The sequence below is a fragment of the Grammomys surdaster genome, unplaced genomic scaffold (assembly GCF_004785775.1).
Source record: "Grammomys surdaster isolate TR1022 unplaced genomic scaffold, NIH_TR_1.0 225, whole genome shotgun sequence".
NCBI lineage: Eukaryota > Metazoa > Chordata > Mammalia > Rodentia > Muridae > Grammomys > Grammomys surdaster.
In genome coordinates this window covers 6,687,159-6,711,089 of record NW_021604670.1, presented here as the reverse complement: position 1 = coordinate 6,711,089, position 23,931 = coordinate 6,687,159, and the positions used below count along the sequence as shown (strand labels likewise).

Here is a 23,931-nt window from a genome sequence, read left to right as displayed (position 1 = left end):
CTGTAGACTTGACAACCAAGTTTTATAAGATGGGGTGCACTTCATGACACAGCAGCAACCTGAGCTAAGATACAGGAAGACGTTATCTGGGTATAGATAATGTTCATGGTTCTAAGGGCAGGGATGTTTGTCTATAGAGTATGTTATCTTAGAATCAAAGAGGACATTTCACCACATCCCCTTCATATAAATCTGTTAGTTGTGAGTGCAGAAATTAAATCAGTTGGTTTCTCAAGTCAATTGAATTTACTCCACAGAATCTATTTCTCATTAACATTACAGGAAAAGCATTCAGAGTTCGCGCATTACAAATGTAAGTAGTATAAAGCCCACAGGCCTGGTGAAGCAGTGTATGCTGCACCTGTTGGGGATTTGTCCTTAAAGCACAGGAGCTTCAAAACACGGTGCCATGATAGATTTTTGTCCAGTTCTATGTTCCTTTTCTCCAGCAGATGCCCAGTGTTGTATTTGCTGCAGCTCTATCTGCCAGCCCATCTTCTCTCCTGTGCGACAGGTTACCTCACATTTTCTTCTGTTTGACAGAAAAAACTCGGAGAATGTCTTTTCTTTCTGTGTAAAGATGGTTGTAGGTGAAATACATACCTATAGTGTGCAAAGAAAAGTAAGATTGGTTAATCATTTCTCTGAAAAGATCCATGGTTTTAGGACACAGGCTGAGGGCTGTTTTAGTTCTAGGAGCAGCCATGGTTAACAAGGAAGGCTCAGTGAGAGCACATGAATTGTCCAGATGTTAGACAGAAAGGCAGTACAAGCAAACGCTTCCAACCAACTCACTCTAATGCAGGGTTCTCCTCCCCCCACCTCTTTGTTAGCTTCCATCACTACCTCTAAACTCTTTCCCACCCCCCCTTTATTTACATGTGGTATCCTTATACTTGAGAGCTGTTATCTCTCGGATATGACTATTATCTTGATAATTTGTGAAGGGTAGACGCAGGAAGATGTAAATAATAGAGGTCTTATCCCCACTTTCCTGGAAAACATTTAATTGATCAAGTTTGTTCAAATACAGTTTTCTATTAGCCACTCTCTTCTGATTAATTTACTTTTAAATAACTTTACTCTTTGATTTCAGGTTTTCTGTGTTACTCTACATGTTGGTGGATTCGATGTAATATTTCCACACGCGCATGTGACATGCATTCATCAAATCTCACATCCCTTTTGCTGGCTTCCAGACCCATGTAATTACTAGTCAACTTTCATGTCAGTTCTTAAATTTTCACACATAAGAACATTATAGCTGGTCTTGCTTAATATGCCCTCTGTTTCTCCTCATTGTCCTGGAGTCACAGGAATTCACCCTTTGTGGCTAAACGCCCCACTGTGTGAGCATGGACCATATTTTCTCTGTCCATCCATGTTGACAACCTCCTGGGCCTCGCATCTTTCTATTGTGAAAGTGCATTCTTTTTCGCACGCTGCTAACTTCACTTCCTTCTGTCCTCTCTTCGCGGTAGCTGGATCATACGGTAGCTCTATTTTTAGGTTTTTTTGAGGAACTTCCACACTGTTGCAGGAGTAGCTGCACTAATTTGCATTCCCATCAACAGTGGTTTCTTTTTCTCCACATCCTCACTAGCATTTGTTTTTGTTGTTGTTTGGTTGATAGCCAGCCAATCTGACTGAACTTCAATGACAGCTCTCTGAATCTGTTGCCCTGGTGGCTAGTGAAATGCAACATTTTTTTTCATAGTGATTGGCAATGTATATATGTGCATGTATATATACTTTATAAGTGTATTTATATCACAAATACATTTTCTAATTGCATTACTTATTTCATATTGATTTTTTGAGGTCTCTATACCGTCTTTCCCACTCTGTAGATTTTTTTTCTTTGCTCTATTATTTGCTATGTAGAAGCTTTCTAATTTGATGTCATCTCATTAATTCCTGCTTTTGTTTCCTGAGTTATTGGCATCTCACTCAAGAATTATCATTTGTACCATATTGTGAAGTCTTCCACTGGTACTTAGAGTTCCAGGTCTTATATTAAGATATTTGGTAGTTTGAGTTGATTTCTGTGTAGGGTGAGGGTTGGGGTCATTTATCAGTCTTCTGTGTGTGTATGTGTGTGTGTGTGTAGGCATGTGTGTAGGCATAGCACTGTGTATTGTTATTGTTGGCATGTTTATTTCTGGGTTTTCCATTCTATTTCACTAGTAACTGTTCCTTTTATGCGGTATCTTATTGCTTGTTACTGAGCTCTGCTTTATGTCTAGAAATCAGGTGTCTATGCCTCCAGCTCTGCTCTTTCTATTTGATTCAGTAGCTTCTGGGCTTGCATACTAATTTTATTGGGTTTTGTTGTTGCTGTTCTATGCAGCATCTCATTTGCTATTTTATTCTTATAAAAGTTATTCTCTTAAATGCATATGTGTTTATGGTACTTGCACATGTGGTTGCTGGTGCACACAACATGTGTGTAAATGGAGTGGCTAGAGGAAGACTCAGCTCTTGGCTATATCACTTTCTGCCTTATGCCACTGAGATGGGGTCTCCCCCTGAACCCAGAGCTGGACCAGCAGCCAACAAGCCCCAGCTATTCTACCTCCAACAGCCCCAAGTTATAGGTGTGTGGCCATGCCCAGTTTTTTGCTGGATGCTGGGAATTCAAATTCAGGTCCACATGCATGTGCAGCATGACTCTTCCCTACTGACTGATGATCTCAGTCCTCAAATGACAGCAGTGTTTTGATGAAGATTGCATCGAATCCCTGGATCACTTTGAACATTAAGGACAGTTAATGACTTCTCCTAATCCATGAAAATAGGCAGTCTTTCCATCTTCTAGTATCTGACGTTTCTCTCATCAGTGTTTTACACTTTTTTGCAGAGGAACTTCCTTAGTTTGTTCCTAGGTATGTTTTGTGGCTATTGTGACTTAAATCTCATTCATAAATTCTTCCTTAGGAAATTCATTATGTGTGGAAGAGCTTTAAACAAATAAACAAAACAGAAAGTAGAGTCCTAAGTAGACAGCCCCAAGTCTCATCAAGTCTTAAGAAGACAGAGCTGTTTTGAATGAACTTTTGAGTTCTTCATCTGAAGAATATTAGCGGTCAGAGAAGAATGTGGAGTACATTACATCCAGCTTAGATACTGCCCACGTCAAAAACTGGCTCTGTTGACACTATCCTCCTACCTCACTCAGTCTCTCTCCCCTAGTAGTTCTAGTGAAGTCTTTATTCATGCCCCCCACACATTTAGTTGTTTTGACTCCTTTCTTTCCTATGCATCTACCTTTTCTTTCTCTTGTCTGATTGCTCTAACTAAAGTTAATATGACATTGAAAGATAGCAAGGAGAGTGGGGATCTTGTCTTGTTCCTGATAAGAAAGGAAAGACATTGGTTCTCAACATTTAGGATGGTATTAGTTGTGGGCTTGTTATACATAACTTGTTTTCCTATTTTATCATGAATGGATGATGAACTTTATCAAATGATTTTTCTACGCCCACTCACATGGCTTTTTATATCATATGGTAGTTTGATTTGTAGAGGTTGATCCATTCTTGCATCTGGGAATGAAGCCTACCTTCTTACAGTGTATGATCTTTCTGATTCACTAGTACTTTGTTGACTGGGGCTGTTGTTCTATAGTTCCTTCTTATTTCTTATAAAGTTTTGGTAATGGTAATGCTAGCCCAAATGACTACCTATTAATTCAAGAAGAAATAGTACTGGCTACTTTTTAAAATCTTGGTAAAATTCATCAGTGAAGCCATTTCATCCTGGCTTTTCTGCACTGGGAGATTGGATACTAGTTATAATGCATTATTAGTCTATTCAGGTTTTTCTATATCCTGTTGAATTTCCATATTCTGTTGGTTGAATTTTGGTAGGTCTTTTATATCCATTTCCATTTCTTCCAGATTTTTCAATTTATTAACAGGTAGTTTCTCAAAATAATTTCAACTGATCATCTATATTTCTGTGCTGTGGATTGTAATGTCTCCTTTAACATTTTTAACTTGATTTCTTTGTATCTTCTATTTTTGGAGGTATTTTAGAGGTATTCTAACTGAAAGGTTTATCCACTTTTATCCTTTCAAGTAAACAACTAGCTTGTTTCATTAATCCTTGTTACTTGTTGGTCGAGGTTTGTTTGTTTGTTTGTTTTGGCTTTTTTGGCACTTGTTATTTGATATTTTATTTCTAGTCCGATTTTTATTTCTTTTCATACAATCATTTGGGATTTGGTTTATTCTTGCTTTTTTTAGTACTTAAGATGCATGATTAAGTTGTTTATTTGAAATACTTCTTTTTAAAATGGTTTTGTTCATTATTCTTGGTATTGTTTTTTTAGATATTCCATAGGTTTGGGATCCTGCATTTCCATTGGTTTCAAGAACATTTTAAGTTACCCTTGGACTTCTTAGTGGCCTTTTGTTTGTCTGTGGGGAAAAAAATGAAAGCAGGGTGCAGCCAGCACCTGATTAAGTTTTTTTGTGGACCTCCTTGGGGTATGTACCCTGTAGACAAGAGCACTAACTGAAGCCTTAGCATTGCTCAGGGCTGCTGCAGTTTACTCCTGTGGTCAGAGAAGCAATAGACCACAGGTAAGTCTTGTCTCATCCTGTAAGTGGCAGGCACCCATGCTTGGATCTGTGGGAAGGAATGGTTGGTCCTCACACTCCCATGATTCTACACTCTACTGACCCTACCTCGGTCTCAGAGGGCAAGTTCTCCAATGCCCTGTATCCAACACAGCTTTTTAGGACTCTGTTCATTCGCCCTTAGCCAGAAGGAGATTCCCCCACAATTAGTGGTGTAGATGGCATGGCAGCACTCAGAAATTTTGTATCTGTTGCTATGCCAAGTCTTATAATATTACAGTGCGTTAGGTTTGCCCAGTAGTTTCTTGTACTCACCTCAAAATGCAGCTCCATACCTATTGCTTTGTGTTTTCTTTGTGCAGCAAAGTGCTGGATGCCTCTACTTATCCATCTTGTAAAGGCATCTTGAAATACCACATGAGTATAACTGTTTGTGGGGGGGGTGGGGGGTGGGGGGGTTGTTTTGTTTCCTTTTGGAGACAGTGTCTCTCTACGTGGCCCTGCCTGTCCTGCAACTCACTACAGAGATCTATCTGCCTCTGCCTCCCAAGTGCTGGGATTAAAGTTATATGTCATAAAGCATGGCTGAAGTGTAAGTTTTTAAAAGAGCTTTTTCATGTATGCATATACCTACATGTGTATATGTGCCCTATATACTTGTGTATGATTCCCTGGAACTGGAATTATGGATGGTTGTCAGCTGCCATGTGGATGTCCAGGTTCTCTTTAAGAACAGAAAGTGCTCTTAAGTACTGAGCCATCGCTCCACTTCCTACAACTATAAGTTCTTTTCTAAAGTTTTTCTTGAGCCTTTATCACCAACTTCCTATTTGCCTGCCAAGGGATGCTAGCATATAGCATGTAAAGCCAAAAAGAAAACAAAATGTTATGGTATAAGTGGGGGAAAAGAACTAATCCTTCTGTTTTCCATTTTATATAATGGTTGTGCCCTCATGGTCAAGATGTCTGTATTTCATGTATCTTGCAAGCATATTTTCTGCTGGTAGCATTGTTCTTGCTGTGAAGTGAAATTGTGTAATACTTAGTTTCGTGATGCCCCACAAAAAGCACCAGGGGCCTTAACCAGACAATCTAGTTGACTGTGTCGGGCTTCCTCTTTAGTTCCTCTCCATTTACTAGTCTGTGTAGGACAATGACAGTATAAACCAACACACACATGAAGAGTGCCAAACAAAAGTATTCACTTACCTATGAAGAGCATCATGAGATACAGCTTCAGCATGTAAGGGAAATAGATGGATATGTCAAACGGAAGCATGGTGGAGTTTGTGCCAAATGACTCAAAATAAGGCAGTGACTGATAGATGGTGAATGCTGTTTAAAGAAAAAGCATCGTAAAGATTCCCTTTCTGAATTACAGAGCTATAGGTTTCATGTGTTTCTAATGTAGGGGATTTTGAATCGCCAATAACAGTTTTGTGATGATTGCTGAATCCTTTAGTTAAAGGTTCAGCTTGACACAAAAATCTGTGGCACGATTATGTGGCTGAAATTGTTCTAGCATTGTGCACTAGCAGTGGCACATTGTGCACTGTGCCATTGGTTGAATCCACACATTTCATGCTTACATGGCAAAACTGTATAGCGCTTCTTAAAATGATGAGTTAAAAATACATCTGTCTCCTTGCTCACAAATAGGGAGACAGTCAAGATGGAAAGCACTGCATGTTATTTTCTTCTTGGAGTTGCATGACACGTTTAACATAGTGAAGACTCTGAGAAGCTCTGCAGTAATGAAATGGGTCACCCATTACTGGCCTTAGGATACCTGCTTTCTTCTCAGCCCTAAAAGTACTTAATATAAATTTGGAGGAACTCTGTGAGAAATACTAACAAATTATTCTGTGGGAGGAGGCTAGTTTACTGTTAGTTACATAAGAGGATCCATAAAATTATATCACATGTATAGATTTTTTTATAGCATTCTATGCAGTAAAATGGCATGCTATAGTTCTCTAAACTGCTGCCATAAGGAAAGTGAAGTAAAAGGTAGTTAGATTTTTGCCTTCCATCTATCAGTGTTTTGCCTGCATGTGTGTAAGTGTACTACATGCATGCAGTCCCTGTGGAAGCTGAAAGAGGGTGATGGATCATCTAAGGCTGAAGTTACAGACAGTTGTTAGATACCATATGGGTGCTGAGAACCAAACCCAGATCCTCTAGAAGAGTAGCCACTGCTCTTAACTGCTGAGCCATCTCTCGAACTCCTTGATGCACTGTTTTTTTTTTAAACAGTTATTCCCTATTTATTTCAAAATAAAATGTGTTGCGATGTGATAAAGTCAGAAACCGAGGAAGATAGATCTGTGATGAGTGGTATTCCACTGGACACCAAGCACGCCGTTAACAAGAACAGCCTCCAAGTCTTGAGCATTCTGACACAGGAGTAATCACTTGGGTATTTATTCACTTTTAAGGAAACAGTCCATTATACAGTCTTTGGGGAAAAAATTTAACTATTTTGTTAACATAGTTTTAATTGAAAAATCACAAAGTATACATTTATGGACTTTTGATATATGTATATAATGCTGAATGATAAAATCTAGTATTCAACATCTCCATGTTTTTTAAAGTGAGATAATTGAATTTACTGTTTTGGAAATGTACACTATTATTGACTGTACTTATTTTGTTGTACATACCTTACAATTGTTTTTCTCCTCATATAAACATTATACTCTCTCCAGCATCCATTCCTTATATGTTCTTTATAGTATTCCCATAGGACAAGACAAAGAAATACTCTTAGCAAATCTTCAGTGAATGAAGAATTTCACTCTTAAATAATGGGTGACTGGATTTTTTTGTTGTTCTTATTTTTAATGGTTCGTAAAACATTCTCTAGATTTTTCTGAAAATAGTATATTTTAACAATTCATTTCAAAACAATAGAAAACTTAAAATTCGGACTTATTGTTTCTAGCCATTAGTAAATATTGAAAACATATGGTGTTCTTTTGTATACTAGTCTTTATATAGTCGCAATTATTGGCAACAGCACCCTTTATAATGTCTGCATTTTCCTGTAGTTACTGTAACATGTTTTTTGCATTATTTAAAATCTTTAATCATGACTTTCAGAAGAAACTCCCTGCAGCCTGTCAAATCCTCTACTGGGGGAAGTGTTTGTTCTTTGCTTAGCCTCGAGTCCTTTGAAAAAATGCTTACTTTAGTTCCTTCATTGTTGCTTTACTAGTACAGGCAATAGTTGATCTCCTGTTTGTTGGGTGTGTATACTGGTGCACATGAGAAAGGAAGGAAGCAAGAAGCAGGCACCGGTGTATGCACATGGAACTAGTCTAATCAGGAACATGCAATCAAGAAGCTTACAGATGTCTAGTTGCAACTGAGATGTACCCTATAAATAATAATCCGAGGTGCTGGACTGGGAACTGTTTTAGCTTAGGCTTCCTCTTAATGTGGATACTCATGGAATGGTGGCCAAATGGTCACTGGCAGAGGTACTATGCTTTGGAGGTGGTAAGAAGCACTCTAGCCAGGGATGACCAAATTTCTAAGTATTAAAAAAAATTAAACTGTAGATTCTGTATATGTTAAACCAAATTTGTGGATGTAAACTGACTCAGGGGTGAAATGAGATTCCCCAGACTCATAGTTAATGAAGGCAAGTACCTGGACCTTGATGCTTGCTTCTAGCCCCATATGTAGGACCACCTCTACCTGGAACTTTAATGTTCTCTCTCCTCCACTCTTCCCTCTGCTTCTTTCTTCTCTCTCCTCTCAGTCTTTGTGACAATATCCTTGTCTAGCCTGGAACTCTGTGTAGACCAGGCTGACCTGTTGTCTGACTCCAGTGTTACAGGTATACCACATCACACCCTACCGAACTTTGCTTCTTAATGGTTTGCTTCTTTGAAGCAAGGAAATATATTGGGAAATTTATCATCAATAAGCCAAGAACCATAAAAAAATAGCAATTTCCCTATCAAAAATTAGTGAATGATTATAGCTCAATAGCTTATATCAGTCAGAAATACAACATGACTCTTACCTTCAGCAAGAACACACAGAGGGTAAATTGGCATCCACAGTGTTTGACTAAGCCATGTTAAGACAGCATAGGATGTCCCTATAACTGACAACATGCTGTACGTGTACCTAGAAGGAGACAGATAGTTAGTAAGCATCATTTGCTGCTGCTGTCTGGGAAATAAGAGAAGAAAATACATTACTACAGATTAAACGCCGGAATGAAATTGGAAGCAGGAATTACATGCTTTATTTCCTATAATTTAAGTAAGGACAGGGGTTAAAATGGTGTATTGTTGTGGGGGGAAACCTGTGTCTCTCTAGCTTATCTCATGGGGTGGATCATAGATAATTATACAGCCGAAGAAAGCAAGAATGTAGCTCTTACCGCCTCCCAAGAAATTACAGCTATAAGCTTCCGTGATTAATGGCTTCAATTTTATTTAAAAAGCCAAGCTCATTTTATGCAGCAATAGCTAGGATTCTTGAAAAGACAGAGCTATTTGCACATATTTTAAAAGATGATGTTATTAAAACACAACCCACAAATTCATATCTACCATCCCTCTGTTTCTGCAGCTTTGCCCTGTTACATAATCAGAACTAGCCTTGGAAGCATGTTTGAGGTACAGTAAGTAACTTTAAACCCGCTAGTGCAAAGTCTTCAATGTGATTTTATTTCTATAAATAAGCCAGTGGTTTCTACACATCAACACATGTCAGAATTACCCACAAAGCCTATTGACTCACAAACTGCTTTTCCTTTCTCTCTTCTTTCTTCAATTCAGGATCCCAGCCCATGAGATGATACAACTCACATTCAGGAGAGGTCTTCCTCAGCTAAACTCTGGAATTTTGTAGGCACACCCAATGCTCTTGGAATCCAATCAAGTTCACAATATCAGCCATCACAGTAACTCGCTAATACAGTTCAATATCTATGTTTTTCTTTTGTTCCTTGTTCCTTGATCTTTTGCATGCAGTATACAGTTGTCCCATTATCTTTTATTGAGAAGATTATTCCTTCCCCATTGAATCTCTTGGGACCTTTGCAAAACTTAATCCAAACTAGAAGAGGTTATTTCTGAACTGTCAACTCTATCCCCTGACTTGTCCATGGAGTAGGACCACACTTGTAATTATTGTTGCTCTGTAGTAAGTTCTGAATTGAAAAGAATAAGACCAAGTGTGTTCTTATAAAAGTTTGATTCATCGGAGTTCAGATTTCTATGTGAATTTTAAGATAAGCATCTCAATTACTGCAATAAAACCAGTTGAGATTCTAACAGGGCTTTCAAAGTCTGTAGATTTATTTGTGAGTATTGGCATCTGAACAATATTAAGTTCCAGTGTGGAATGCCCTTCCATTTATCAATGTCCTTACTGTACAAGGTCTGCCTATGTTTGCTAAAATGTATTCCTGAGTCTGCCATTCTGTTGGAGGCTACTGTAAACAGGGTTGGTTTTGTAGTTTTCATTTTCAGATAGCTCACTGAAAATATATAGAAATGCAGCTGGTTTGTATGAACCTTGTGCTGCATTATGCAACTCTGCTAAACTTGTTGGTCACTTACAGTTTTATACCATCTGGAAGCCTTTTACATTTTTTCCTAATTGCTGTGTCTAGGAATTCCAATACAATGTTGAACAAAGTGGGAAGCATGGATGTCCTTATCGTGTTCTTAGGAGGAAAGAATCTGTCTCATCATTAGCTTTCACATTAGTTGTAATCTTTTCACAGGCACCTTTAGCTGATGACTAAGATCTCGGCTCATTATTTTCTTTAAACTATTTCACAGTAGATTGAGATGCCATGTCTACCCTCATTTTGCAGAGAGAGAAATAGTATCGAAAGAAGAGCCCAGAGGTCTTACTACTGGCTATAAGGGAAACAGAAGTTTGTGTGAGTGCTCATGGCAGTATTTCTTATTGCCAAAATATGGGAACAATGCAAATGTGCATCAACTATGAGGATAATCCAGGGTTTTGTTGATACAATGGCATATTATTCAGCCACAAAATGCCATGAAATACCATTACAAGCTACAACACTGTATTGAGAACATTATTCCAAGGAAAAAGGGGATGGTGACAAAAGACCACCTATTCGATGATTCCATTTATATGAAACACAAAATAGGAAAACCCATATAGTATGAATATGGTTGCCAGGGCTTGGGGAAGGAGGAGATTGGGACTGATGTGCACATATAGGCATAGCCTTGTAATGGGTGATAACTTATATCTCAATAAAATAGCCATTTACAGAAATTTAAACAGTTTGTCCTAGATCATGTATCAAGTAAGTAGTGGAAGTTGATTTCATCCTGCTGTATCCTTTATGTCCCCAAATCATCCCATGATAGTTTATTACCATTGTTAATGCAAAAGTCATTTTATTCTATTGAGTTTATCTGAGAATGATACTGAGGTAGACAGATTCATGTTCTAATGTTTAAGAAAGCTATGATCCCTATGCCAATGCCTTGTATAAATAGGAAGTCAGAGGCTACAAAAGTCCTAGTATAAAATGCTATTTTTGAAACATTAAATAGCTTATAATCTTTAGGACTCAGCCTATTGTTGAGGCTATATTTTAACTTGGTCAGGTTATTGACAATAGAATAAAAATATCAGAATAAAATATATAATATCAGTCACAAAATAAAGACTCTTTTGGGGCATGCTCCCATGCAGATATTTGAAGCAGCAGTAGTTCCTAGGGATGCCACAAAAGGACTAAGTTAGCCATTGGATTCCACTAAAAATGGATATGGGGGGGGGTACATTTTTCCACAGAGAAAAGAAGTTGTAGTTTGCTCCTGTGTTGCTATAATAAAACATTGACCAAAACCAATGGTTTGGGGGAAGAAAGACTCCCAGGTCATATTCCCTTGCTGAATCACTGAAGGAAGTCAGGCCAGGACCTGAAGCAGTAAGTAGCAAAGGTACTTACTGTCTTGCCTCCAGGCCCACAGTGGGCTGGACCATCCTCCATCAAAAATGCCTCCATAAGAAAATGCCTCCACAGGGCAATCAAATTGAGGCAATTCCTTGGATGAGGTTTTCCCTTTTCCCAGGTGTCAAGTTGACAACTGAGGCTAACTATGACGCCAACTTTGTGGGTTCTGACAAGTAATAAAAGTCCATTATTAAAATAATGCATGCTAGAAGAATGATAAAGTTTCTTCCATTCGTATATAGCTGTCAGGTCGGTGTCATGGCAAAACCTTGTGCAGGGACCCTGAGGGCTCGAATTTTCACTTGAAGTACGAAGATTGGTTTTCATTTTTCTTCATATGCCTACTATGGAAAGACCTACATATACATTTCTATTTCAATATAGAAAAATATGCAGTGAGGTTTTTCTGTCTCATACATAGTAACCAGTATTATCAGATTGATTGATGATTAAGACAGGTCTCACTATGTAGTACTGGCTGACCTGGAATTAGCTATGGAGGCAAGGCTGGCCTTGAACTCACAGAGATTCACCTATCCTTACCTCTGAGATTAAAGGTATGTACCACCATGACCAGCAATTTAGCTTACTTACCTCACCATATCCAGTAGATTCCAAAAGATGAATAAAACACACACTACATATTTCTCTTGGACTTCCTCTTGACTGGTGATCACCCCAAAAAGGATAATAACTCTCTCTGTGAGCTTTAAAAAAAAAACAAGTTAAGAATTAAAGTCATCTGTTAGGCCATTTAAGTAATTTTCTAATTTTAAAAAATGGGGCTTTGTTTAAAAGACGCTTTAACTGGAAATACATTTTATAACCTATTAACAGTGGCTGTCTCTGAAAGGGTTGTGTTATGAATGACTTTAATTTTGTTTGTTTTCCTGTACTTTTATAATTATATATAATGAAACAAAGGAAGCATTTTACCTAAGTCAAGATATTTTTTCTCTTCTTGACATATACACACTTCTATTCACTTTGACAAGCTCCTACTTGAATGTCCACTATGAGTTAGATCAGTAGTTCTCAATCTGCAGGTCATGACTCCTTTGGGGAGGGTCAAACAACCATTCACAGGGGTCACTTAAGATCATAAGAAAACACAGATATTTACATTACAATTCACATCAGTCAGAGAATTACAGTTAGTAAATAGCTACAAAAATAAATTTATGGTTGGGAGTCACCACAACATGAAGAACCATATTAAAGAGTTGCAGCATTAGGAAGGTTGAGAACCACTGGGTTAGATGGCACAGTAAAAGTGGTCCTGCCTTCAGAGTTAGTGTTGGGGGATGTAGTTACAGTCTGTGCTGCAGAGGGAAGCATCATTAAGGAAGGAGCCACTTGCTGCCAGAGAGAAGGATGAAGAGAGGTCCGTGAGGACAAGCAGCATTGCAGCTGGCTTCTGCTCGATGGACTGGAGTTATCTAGTAGATAAGAGGAAAGACATCCCAGACAATAGCCGTCTCAGCAGAAGTAGCAGGGTGACGATGTACACTGCCCTGGGGAGGAGTGAGCCGCAGAGAGGCTCGAGTGGGCGGTGTGCAGACGGAAAAACAGGGAAAGTAAATGAAGATGCGTTTGGGGCTGGGTTATGAAGGGTTTTGAATGACAGGCCAGGGAATTTCAATTTTAGCCAATAGAGAAGCCACTGTGACTTTTTTTTCCCCCAGGGCAGTAATATAGTATTAACCCTCCTAAGCTAGTGGAAAATAGAAAAAGAATTTCACACATTCTTGGAATATATGTTATATATGCCAAGTTATAAACATTTAAAGATCATTGAAAGCTCACATATTTTGGCTTAGTTCCAATGACCAGCTTAAATAAAACACAGTCCTCTTTCCCTACACAGTATGAAGTGCCTTGTGTTATACTTGAACAGCCTGCACAGGCTACATTTTTGTGCTTAATAGGGAATTTCTCTTTGCTCTCAGTGGCCAAAAAACGTGAACTTGAGATTGATGGAGTATATTAGTGGCAAAGGAAAAGAAAACACAAAGGGGTTGATTTGTATTTTGTATAGCCGTCTTTTTTTTTTTTAAGCTGATTAAGGAAAAAAATCCTGGGATAATCCACAACAGAATCATGGGCTTTTAGTGTTTTTTTTTTTTTTAAAAAAAAAAAAAACCCAAGATTTGTCAACAGCAGTCCACATGATCAGAAATCCACACATACACGCTATGTCAGCGCGTTCATGACTGCGGAGGTGAGTCAAGAGGGCCCCTGCATGGCTAAGGGGAATTAGACATGATTCAAACTTAGTCAGTCTATGTCAGTTATGCATGGAGCTCTTTCCCTTCATCAATCCTTCTTTAAGATACACTGATCTAGTTTCTTGATTCAGCTTATATAAATTCATCTAAACTGCAATTTAAGTAACTGAATAATCCAACCTGGCTGGCATGGCTCCTGGTAGCTTTTGGATGTAAGACTTGAGCATCTCACAAATACTCAGGTACCAGCTCATCATGGTGCTTACAAATCTGGTGGCTAGGAGACCAGTGCTTCCTAGTCACCCATGCTATGATCATAGGTTTAAGTTCTCTGGTTTCCAGCTTTCATCCAAGACAGACTTGGGTTGGGCTCGGATTACAGTATTCTATGTAGAGGGATCCTATCGACCTAAAGTTTTAAAGTACTCAACCATGAGATTAGAAATTATGCTATATGCATCCATGTGTGTGTGTTTCCTGAGGTTTTCTTTTTTATTTTGGTTTTTTGTTGTTTTGTTTTGTTTTTGTTTTTTGTTAGTTTGCAAAACATAAGTTCTCTGAGTTTTAGGCATTAATCAAAGTATTTTGAGATTCAGCCTCCCTGGTAGATTTTACTCTGCCTTTTAAATGCTGAGGACAGAGGACAATCTATCAGTGAGGCTGGGACTATATGATGAAACTGTTTGAAAACATCAGTGAAGGCTCGGTGACTCCTTGGTGACAGAGTCCCTAGTTGCATAGAAATCAGCAGTGTAAATGCCCCCAAGTGACAGCATGTATACAGAAATAGGATTATTCCCGCCACATGAAATGTCAATCTAATTCATTATCTGATGGGTATTTAACTATATTCAGTAATGGCAAAATAGAGAAATTTTGTTATAGATAGTAAGTTGATAAAAGTTAATACTTATTATTTTCTGCCAGTTTCAAAATTTATAATTTTGTATCTATTCTCCAAAATAACACTAAGAAGATACTGTTACTATTTATTTGCTTTTACACAAAAGCACGTGTTTTCCTAGGTGATAATGACTTCCTTCCCGTCTGGAATCAAAATCTAGACAATGACTCTAAGTCCTGCATTTTGAAACACTAGAGCCTTTTAATCTTTACCAGGTTGGGGGCTACTCCAGAACCTAACATCCAGACAATGGTCTGTCCTTTGAAGGAGTTTCTACAGCTGGCTAGATGTCTCAGCAGATCATGGCGCTTGCCAGGGAGTATGCAATCCTGAAATCCCATAGAGTTGTAAAGAGGAAACTGACTCCTCAACCCTGCCATCTGACTTCTACATGTACAAGCAGCACATATATATTTAATTTTTAAAAATGACAAGTTACATTGTTAAATGAGAAGGTACTTTATAAAAGTGAAGGGTATCTTGCCTGAGCAGGGGTGGCTTCAGCAAGAAATTCCAAATAAACTGAGTGGTCATACACAAAAGAAGGCATGAAGGTGGGGGGTGGGGAGTGTTGAGAAGACCCTTCTAGCAGGATGGAAAGGGGGCATAAAATGCCCAAAAGTCATTAAGAAATGTATGAAACTATAAACAATATTTTTTTAATTTAAGAAATAGGAAAAACTGGAAGGATAAGAACAGTACCCTGACTGTGGGAAGAATTTCTCAACTCATTAAGTTTCAATCTCAAAATTACTATTTTACCAAAATCATAACTATTTTACATCTTACTAATATTTAAAAAAACATAAAACATGTATTCGTGTGTGCATGTATACATGTTTGAATGTGAGGAGATATATGTACACATGTGTGAACAGGTGTGTGGAGCCAGAAGTTGATCTCCAGGGTTGTTTTCTATTCCTGTCCACTTTCTTTAAGGCAGGTCTTTTTGTGGTACCCAGATCTCACTGGTTCATTGAGACCATTGATCAGTATGATCCAGGGCTCCTCCTTTCTCCACCTGCCCAGCACTGGGACTAGAGATGGATACCACCATACCTGTCTTACTGTAAATGTTCATTAACTGTGGAACAGAGAGGTATGGAGTGTGGTGTGAGTGTATGGTTTGGGAGTGGCCACCAACATGACAAAAATGAGACGGTCTGAGAGTGTTTAGATCATAGTACTCCAAGTCATACTTCCAGAGTTCGATTCCAGATCTGTTGGAAATATTGTTTGCCAGACATTTTTCTGCCAAGATAATGAAGACTCTCAGTGGATTTTTAAAAGCCATTCTGCATTTGTAAAATCACACTATAAAGATGATAGCTTTGCACCTATTCACTGAAGAACTCCATGAATCAAAATGACAAGACCTAAAGACCCTGACGTTCCCTTCCAGTAAACTGTGCATGCTCAACACATCAGCAGCTTCATCTCTAGTAATAAAAACCTGTTCTCAACTCAAGGCCTACAGAGAGAAAAATCTGTGAGATTTTTATGAAAGTTCAAAGATGACTTCATTTAGCAGTCAAAATTAGCTGTTTCACAGCCTGGAAAAAGCAGACTGGAAACCACTGTCCTCTCACAAGGGAGTTAGACACTCTCCTTTGAGGTGCCTTCCTTGCCTTCAACACAAACAGGAGAAAGAGCTGGTGACATTGGTTTATACAGAGGTGTCTTTGTGCACTTAAATATCATGAGTGGAACCTATGCAGGCATGGTAATTGGAGGAAATCATCTGTAGTGTTTTGATTTACAGATTTTGTAAGTTGAAGCTCAAACCACTTGTAGCTGTAGTCAGCTGAACTCTATTCCTCTGAGAGTTTCCTACAAGGTGAACCTGTCAAGCACTGTGGGACAAAAGGCATCTGGGGTTGTTTCCTCCTTTCTTTAACTTTTGTCAAGAACAGCTTCTGAGGCTTCTGCAAAGGCTTTCTGAAGACTCAACAAAGGCTTCAAATTCAACCCTCAGGTGTGGCTGTATTCCCATTCTACAATGGTCAAGTTGTCGGGGTTTTGGCTTTCTTTAGCGAAATTTATCAAAATCAACTAGTCCCAATTAACTCTTATTAAAAAATGATGTAATGAAATACGCAAATTTGATTGGAAGGAAAAGGCTGGAAAGGGAAAACACGTAGCTTTCATTTGTATTGTCGTTTTTAGCATGCTTCTTTTGTGTCTTGAAGATTCCCACTTGAAACTAAGAAAGCAAAGCTCTATGTTCTATTTCTATGTATAATTTAAGTGTTAAGCTCTAGGTTATGTTTCTGCATATAATTTAAATGACATATGATTATTATAAGCAATGGATATCTATAAACAGCTTTTTGTGTTATAGTTTTAGATTTTCCTCGTAAGTAATTTAAAAATAAAATATAGATGTCTGTTAAATAACTACTGTCTTATAGTGTGTGTTTTCTCTGCTTTTTTGTTTGAGCAATTGCATATAATTTTTAAAATTATAGTTTATTGCTTATTGTCAGATATGTGAGTGTAAAACATGTAATATCTCAGGACAATGAACAAACCCAAATCTACCCTCATTCCCTCGGCGCCAGTGCTTGCCAGATGTTACATTAGTTGTTCAACTAGCTAACCCTAATCCATTGTTCATGCTAGCTGTGAATTATTTATCTTGACATTTCAGAAAATCTGTTTTCAAAAGAATGCATTCTGTTGTGGCTTTGCAATGCTGTGAAGGTAATATCATAGTAACATTACAACTCTGCAAACATAGCTTTAGTCTTCTTTGAAGCAGGAGGATACAATGCATTTTTTAAAAATATTGCATGCAGTCAGCCATAATCAGTGTAAATAACTCAGCTGCTCTAAGTACCATTTCTTCATTTAAAAATGGGGAAATGAGAGAGCACCACAAATGATTTCACAACCTAGGGTTTTGTTACATTATTTTTAAGCAGAGTACTTGGGATCGTCCCCTAATGAAGGGATTCTAATTGTCGGTAGAACTTGAATAGGAAAAGGCACAGAAAATGGGAGTTGACTGTGATGCCTTTATAAAGGCTTTCCAATCCCAGTCCAACCTCAAGTTGGCAGTTACAACCTCAAGTAAAAGAGGAAGATGGATAGGAATGTCAAACAGACTGTGCTCATCATCTGGGATATACATAGCCCGGGATGCTCATCCTCGACCCTGGTACCCTGATCCTTGCTTGTCCTTCCCCAGAACCAAAGATTTAAAGAGAATTGTGCTCCGTTAGCACTGGACTTAGTAAAATCACTTTTTAAATAAATATATCTGCATGTGTATTTACTATTGTTTTTAAGTAACCAAATCAGGAATCGTTTCTTTGGTTTCAATGATTTAATGATTTCAGTGATTCAAGGATTTAATTAGTAGTGATTAAAAAAAAATCACACTTGAATGCTCTGGAATTTGTACACCTCCCAAACATTCAGATGTCTCAGCTCTAGAATAATTTTGCATATCAGACAAGTCTAGCTAATTCTGTCATACAAGCAATATATGTGCATTTTCTAGGGATATTTTAAGCTCTCAGTTTTCTTACTAACAAGATAAACTTCTTTAATTTCACAGTGTACATTAACAACAGCTAAACTAACACAAGCTTTCCTTCTGAAAATGCTTTGTTACCAAGAAATTAGTAATAGCCAAGTCAGAAAAAAAGAGTCCTTTAAGGAAGAGTGAAAGTGATAACATGACTCAGATTTTATATGAACTTAATTCAGCTTCTAGTGAATAATCCATATGATGGGATGCCGCTTTCATGTGCTCTGAGTCTTTTTAGTTCTGCTTTCCAAAAGTAGCATAATGCTGGACACATTTTGACATTTTCAAAGTACAGCAGACCCATTCAGCCAGAAATACCAATAAATCTTATTTCTAAATTATTTACTGCTTCTATGACCAATCTGTTTCCCTCTTTAGTTTGTAAAGTAACATGTCTAAGGAGATGCTATGAGCTCTACGTTGGTTAATTCTAATATAACTACATTGTACTTATTACCTCTATTTTTTAATACTTGATATTTCAACACATGGAATGCCTTCTTTCTAATGAATAGTGCTTCCCTATTTTGTTTAATAAGTAAAATGAAATCTACCCCATACCTTTTAAAACATTCATGTCTGTGTATGTGTTTGTGTGTCTGTGTGCATCCACACACATGCACATGCCCCCACATTCTCTCGTGTGGTTGTCAGAGGGCAACTGTAGGAGTTAATCCTTTCCCTCCACAGTGTGAGTTCCAGAAATTAAACTCAGGTCATCATGCTCAATGGCAAATGTCCTTACTCAGCCATCTTGCTGACCCATTCTTGCCTACCCTTCTATAGATCTGTTAATGTTTAGAGTGCTGGGCTCTTACTAGATACACAAAGATTAAACCGTTACTTGAACACAGGGATCTAGAACCCTACACCCAACATGTTTTAAGCTCTGTATGTACATTCCAAGAACTTTGTCAGGTATTTAAATACATTAAGATTCTGATATTTTAGGAAATAGTTTGTTTTCAGATTTTGTTTGAGGATACCTAAAATTATGCTCATCCTGATGGGTATTCCAAATCCTGGAGTTTTACAAATATAGATCCATGTAGTAACTTAAGCCTTATCTTGTCTTTTTCATGGAAAATACCATCTAAAATATTTAGTTCTAATCTAGCATTATATTAGTCCTAATATTAGTCTAGCAAATATTAATCCTAATCTAGCACTGATTACCTATATACCAGTGAATTTCCAATCTCCTGTCAGCCTGCTGTTAAACACTTGTTTTGTTTTAATCCCCTATACTTTCCCATCAAGAGCCAGTGGTAGTTGTAGTATAACTTCACAGTGGTCCGTGGAACAGCCTGGCATCACCTAAAAGACTTCAACTCTGATCCTTTTCCCTGTCTAATCTGCTTCAGAGAGAGACACATGCAGAGTGGTCAATGGCCATGGGATCTCCAGAACAGGACACTGAGCAAGCTAGCCAGTGGCACTTCCCAAACACTGCCAATGGGCCATTCTAACTGTTGTGGTTTAGGTAAGGGAATCCTGTGAACAAATTCTGCCATAAAATCACTTAGGGGCTGTAAATAGGACAAAGTAAAAAATTAAATAGACTCTACAATAACAGCATGATTAAACTTACCTGCAAAAACCTTGGGAAAAGCTGATTTGACTCAATGCCAATATAAATATGCAGTAGCTCCAAGAGGGAAATGAATTGGCAAACCCGCATAACCAACCCAATTGCGTAAAACGTGTCGACCATTGAATCTGTGTTAGTGAAGGACAAATACAGACATTGTGAGTCAAAACTGCATCCGAATACACATTTGCAAAGTACAGTGAAATACAGCTGAAATGCCTTTATTGTATGTGCAAAAAAAAATTTTAAATAAGCTACTAAATTGTAGCAATGCGATATATCCCTAGAAAGTACTGTGGTACTCACAAGAATGTATGTATAGTTCTTTTTAATTGGTCCTCTTCCAAAAAGAATGGAAATTTACAAAGTCTTCATGGCCAGGGTTGTTATACTTTTTCCCAATATATGAGATTCTCAGGAAATTCTTACACAAACATAATCCATCAGAATCTAAACCCCTTGACATGTAGATAGTTTGGGGGTGAAGTTACTAAAAATCTGCTGGGTTCAGCATTTTCATTGAGAAAAAAAGGCAACGAGAAAACTGATTTCAAAGAAATTTTGTGGAAATGACACTGTGACGCTGTGATGTCGCACACCACGTTTGCTCGTGCTTGAGTCCTGTACACGTACTGGACTAGTGACTCTGGCTTTATTTTGAGCACTGAACTTTGGAGTTGGCATTGTGAGAAGACATGACTGAGGTATTCCCCTTAGAGGGACGTGAAATAGAAGGGGACAGATGATCCTCTGATGGCAAACTTTAAGATCTTCAATAAAATCCTGCCCCATTTGGAGACTTCTAAGGGTGATTTTTCTGTTTTTACCACCACTTTTGAACATAAGTTCAAGGATCTGTTGCTCTCGGTCAACCTGAGTCATTGCCTAGAGGAGCTTCTCAACCTGTGGACTACAAACCCCTTGCAGGGGTCACTCAACCTTTCACAGGGGTCATATATCCTGAAGATATCCTGCATATCAAATATTCACATTAAGATACATAACTAGAAATATTACAGTTATGAAGTAGCAATGAAATAATTTTATGGTGTGTATGTGTGTGTGTGTGGGGGGGGTGACACCACAACATGAGGAACTGTATTAAAGGGTTCCAGCATTAAGGTTGAGAGCCACTGGCTTAGAGAATGGAACTGGTCTCCCATTCCACTATTCTCAGGCTTCATTTCCAATGAACAGACCAGTTCTGTTTATCTACTTGCAAGTAGCTGCTACATTTACAGTGATGAGACAAGGTGGCTAAAGCCACTTTGCCCACTTGAGGTATAAGGTCACATTAGAATTCCTGCCTGGGGCCTGGGATGTAAATGAGGCTGCTGTCTGCTCACTCAACCTAACCAAACATTCAAGGTACAGAACTGATGGCCTCCTCCCTCTTGTATCCTCTTATATCTCAGTCTCCCTCTGCTTGAAAATTCGGTTCTCATAGTCGACATTCAAGCCTTCTGCTATAGCTCTGAGATTATTAGCAAAGGCAAGAATGTATAGATTTTCAGTAAGACTGGGAAACACAGGATAGTTTGTAGCAGCCCACTAGATGAGTATGACAAGTCTCAACTGATGAGCTCAGCATGTTTTTTTTTTCCAGCCATGCTCGTGTTTGTTTTTAGCTAAACCAGCAGTTGCTCAAATTGTCAAGTCACCAAACAGTTGTAAACTGTGATGACACTTACTCATGTGGGGATGGGACACGGTTGTTTTCACAGTCACTTGGTGAGTCATTCTTTAACAATCTGAAGTGAATAGTTTAAATGGTGAATTCTTGACTTTTTAGGAAACTGAAGGAAGCTTATGATTCAAGTCATCAATATACCAGCTCCATGTAGGTGACTAGTCACGGGTGTGCTGTGTCATGTACTTGTCTTCTTAAAGGATCAAACAGAGTCTTGGGGACATAAAATTTGTCATTCAGTTACTGGCAATCTCCAGCTACTCTAAACCTGGTAATAAAAAGTAGTAGAAGAATTTCATTAATTTCTCACTGCTCTGCACAGAATGTCAGGCTGGAACTTATAGATTTTTCAAAATGCATTTAATTTATGAGTTTGGTGCAGAACATTCCAAAGATAGGTCTTTGATTTCAGAGCAAACTGCTGGCTCTGGGGTAAGACAGGTTCCCTCTCACCTTATCTCACCTTTGCCCTGTTCTAAAAAGGTTTAAGTCTGAAATAATATGAGATAAATGAAATAATATGAAAAAAAATGGAAAAAACAAACTCCAGAGAAGAGAATGGTGCCAGATGCAGAGTTCACATAAGTTCAAAATGAAAATCAGCGAGGCCAGATGAATCCAGGAATAAAAGTTAAACATCAAAACGTTTTGGAGTGTTTACCTTTCCCAAATGAGAAGAACCTGACTGTCATATTTGCCAGTATCCATGAGTGGCCACAGAACTGAATTAAGTAATAGATGAAAAGATACACATTCTTCCTATACCTATAAACACAGAAAAAATGTCATTAAACACATCTTTTAACGTGCCAGTCAAACTGAGCAAGCAAAAGGAAACTGTTCCAGGTCAGAGTTCTGGATTAGGGTCTTTCACTGGTTTGTCCCTCCAAACCCACTAGAATCTGATGAGATGAATTTATCTAACAAAAGTATGCTGATTGAAAATGCTTAAAACCAAAGGTAGTTCTTCTCTAAACTTCATTCTCATCTTTGATAACATTCTAACCTTGTTTCTCTTACACGTTCAGCCACTATGAGAATAGCTTCGAAATTTGAAGGGGACAGGGAAGAAACATGCATGCAAAAGGACTGATTTGGGCAGCTTGCAAAACTTGAAAACTTTAAAGAGCTGGCTTAAAGTTATCAAAGGGGAGTGATCACAACTGTTTTGTGACTCCTTAGCTGAACACACCTGACTTTGTGATCGGGGTTGCACTCGTTCTTCTTGCCCTTGGCTCCTGTTGTGTTTTACAAGGGAAGCTAATTCTGTCCATCAAATGCACATAGAAAGCAGTTTAGTTGCTCAGCCAAAAAAAAAAAAAAAAAAAGGAAGTCAAACTGAGTGTAAAAATATGTGTGGGGAGAGGACAACCAGGATGTAAACTGAACTTAATACAAAAATAAAGAAAGAGAAAGGATTGGCGGATCCTTGGTTTGAGGAGCCGGAAAAGGAGATGAAGGGCTTCCCGATGTGCACAAGGGCTTCCCGATGTGCACAAGGATGGGTAGAGTGGCCTTGTTAGTGTTAACAATGGCTTCTCTTAGTAGGAAACCTCTGAGAAACAAGGTATATAAGCAACACTACGAAGCAGTCAACAGATGACCCACACTGTTATAGGAGTTAAACCGGGAAAACTCCAAGCCCAATAGAAACACCTGGCTTCAGGTAAACACACAACCCAGGCCCTGGTTTCCCTGGAACCTGTCCTGTGACAGACGCTGCTGCGACAGGATGCTGTAAAAATCGCCCTGCGCCCAAGTCTAGGGCGCAGTGGGGACAAGGAAGAAAAGGACTTGTGGGAGCACACAAAGAGAAGAGATAGCCATGCAGCCTGCCCTTCCAGTTCCTCATCTCCAAAACTGAAAAAAAAAAAAAAAAAGGAAACAGCAAAGCCTCGGTCCTGAGTCTATGGAGGAGAAAACGCAATCCACTAAGACTAGGCAGGAGGAGCAGTAAGTGTTGAACAGAGTCAGGAGCTTCGCGGGAGTGAAAGCCAATGGGTGGGTTGCTGCCCAGCTCCCTGGCCCCTCCCTCCCCGCAGCCCCGCGCCCTACCTGGGCTGCAGCCAGGCTGGCAGCACCGAGGGCCCCATGGGCCACAATCTGCTCCTCTGGCACCTCCGGGAAGCAGCGGGAGTGGGCTGGGAAGGCGCTAGGGGCGGCCTCGGGCTGGGCTCGGGAAGGGCGGGGCCTCAACACACTCAGCAAGTTTTGAAAAAAGCGGAGGTCATGAGATGGGCAGGAGATGAAAGCCAAATTCTTGCCAAGCTGCACTAGGAGAGCTGGCCAGGCATAGAAAGTACGCCGGATGAACAAGCACATCCTCACACCCAGGCTTTCCAAACTGATCCCAGGCTACTAATCTGTGGGTAGAGACCCCTAAGAGTTCACCTGCCTATACTCTTAACTGGATCTAACTAGCTC

The 23,931-nt window shown here is 38.8% G+C and overlaps 1 protein-coding gene across 2 annotated transcripts; it reads right to left on the bottom strand.

Annotated features, from left to right (window-relative positions):
- Nucleotides 1–227: 227 nt before the first annotated feature.
- On the bottom strand, nt 228–23,645 carry Hacd4 (3-hydroxyacyl-CoA dehydratase 4). Of its 2 annotated transcripts, none has more exons than XM_028773378.1 (7): nt 23,563–23,645; nt 22,169–22,272; nt 19,818–19,945; nt 12,154–12,266; nt 8,620–8,726; nt 5,793–5,918; nt 228–603 (listed from the first exon to the last, which is right to left on the bottom strand). In XM_028773378.1, exons 1-7 carry the CDS (start codon nt 23,598–23,600, stop codon nt 521–523), a joined length of 699 nt encoding a protein of 232 aa, XP_028629211.1. In that variant the 5' UTR covers nt 23,601–23,645; the 3' UTR covers nt 228–520. The 2 variants fall into 2 exon arrangements, with proteins under 2 accessions (XP_028629211.1, XP_028629212.1); XM_028773379.1 differs by lacking the exon at nt 23,563–23,645 and adding an exon at nt 21,509–21,775 and having other exon boundaries at nt 22,169–22,270.
- Between the last annotated feature and the right edge of the window lie 286 nt (nt 23,646–23,931).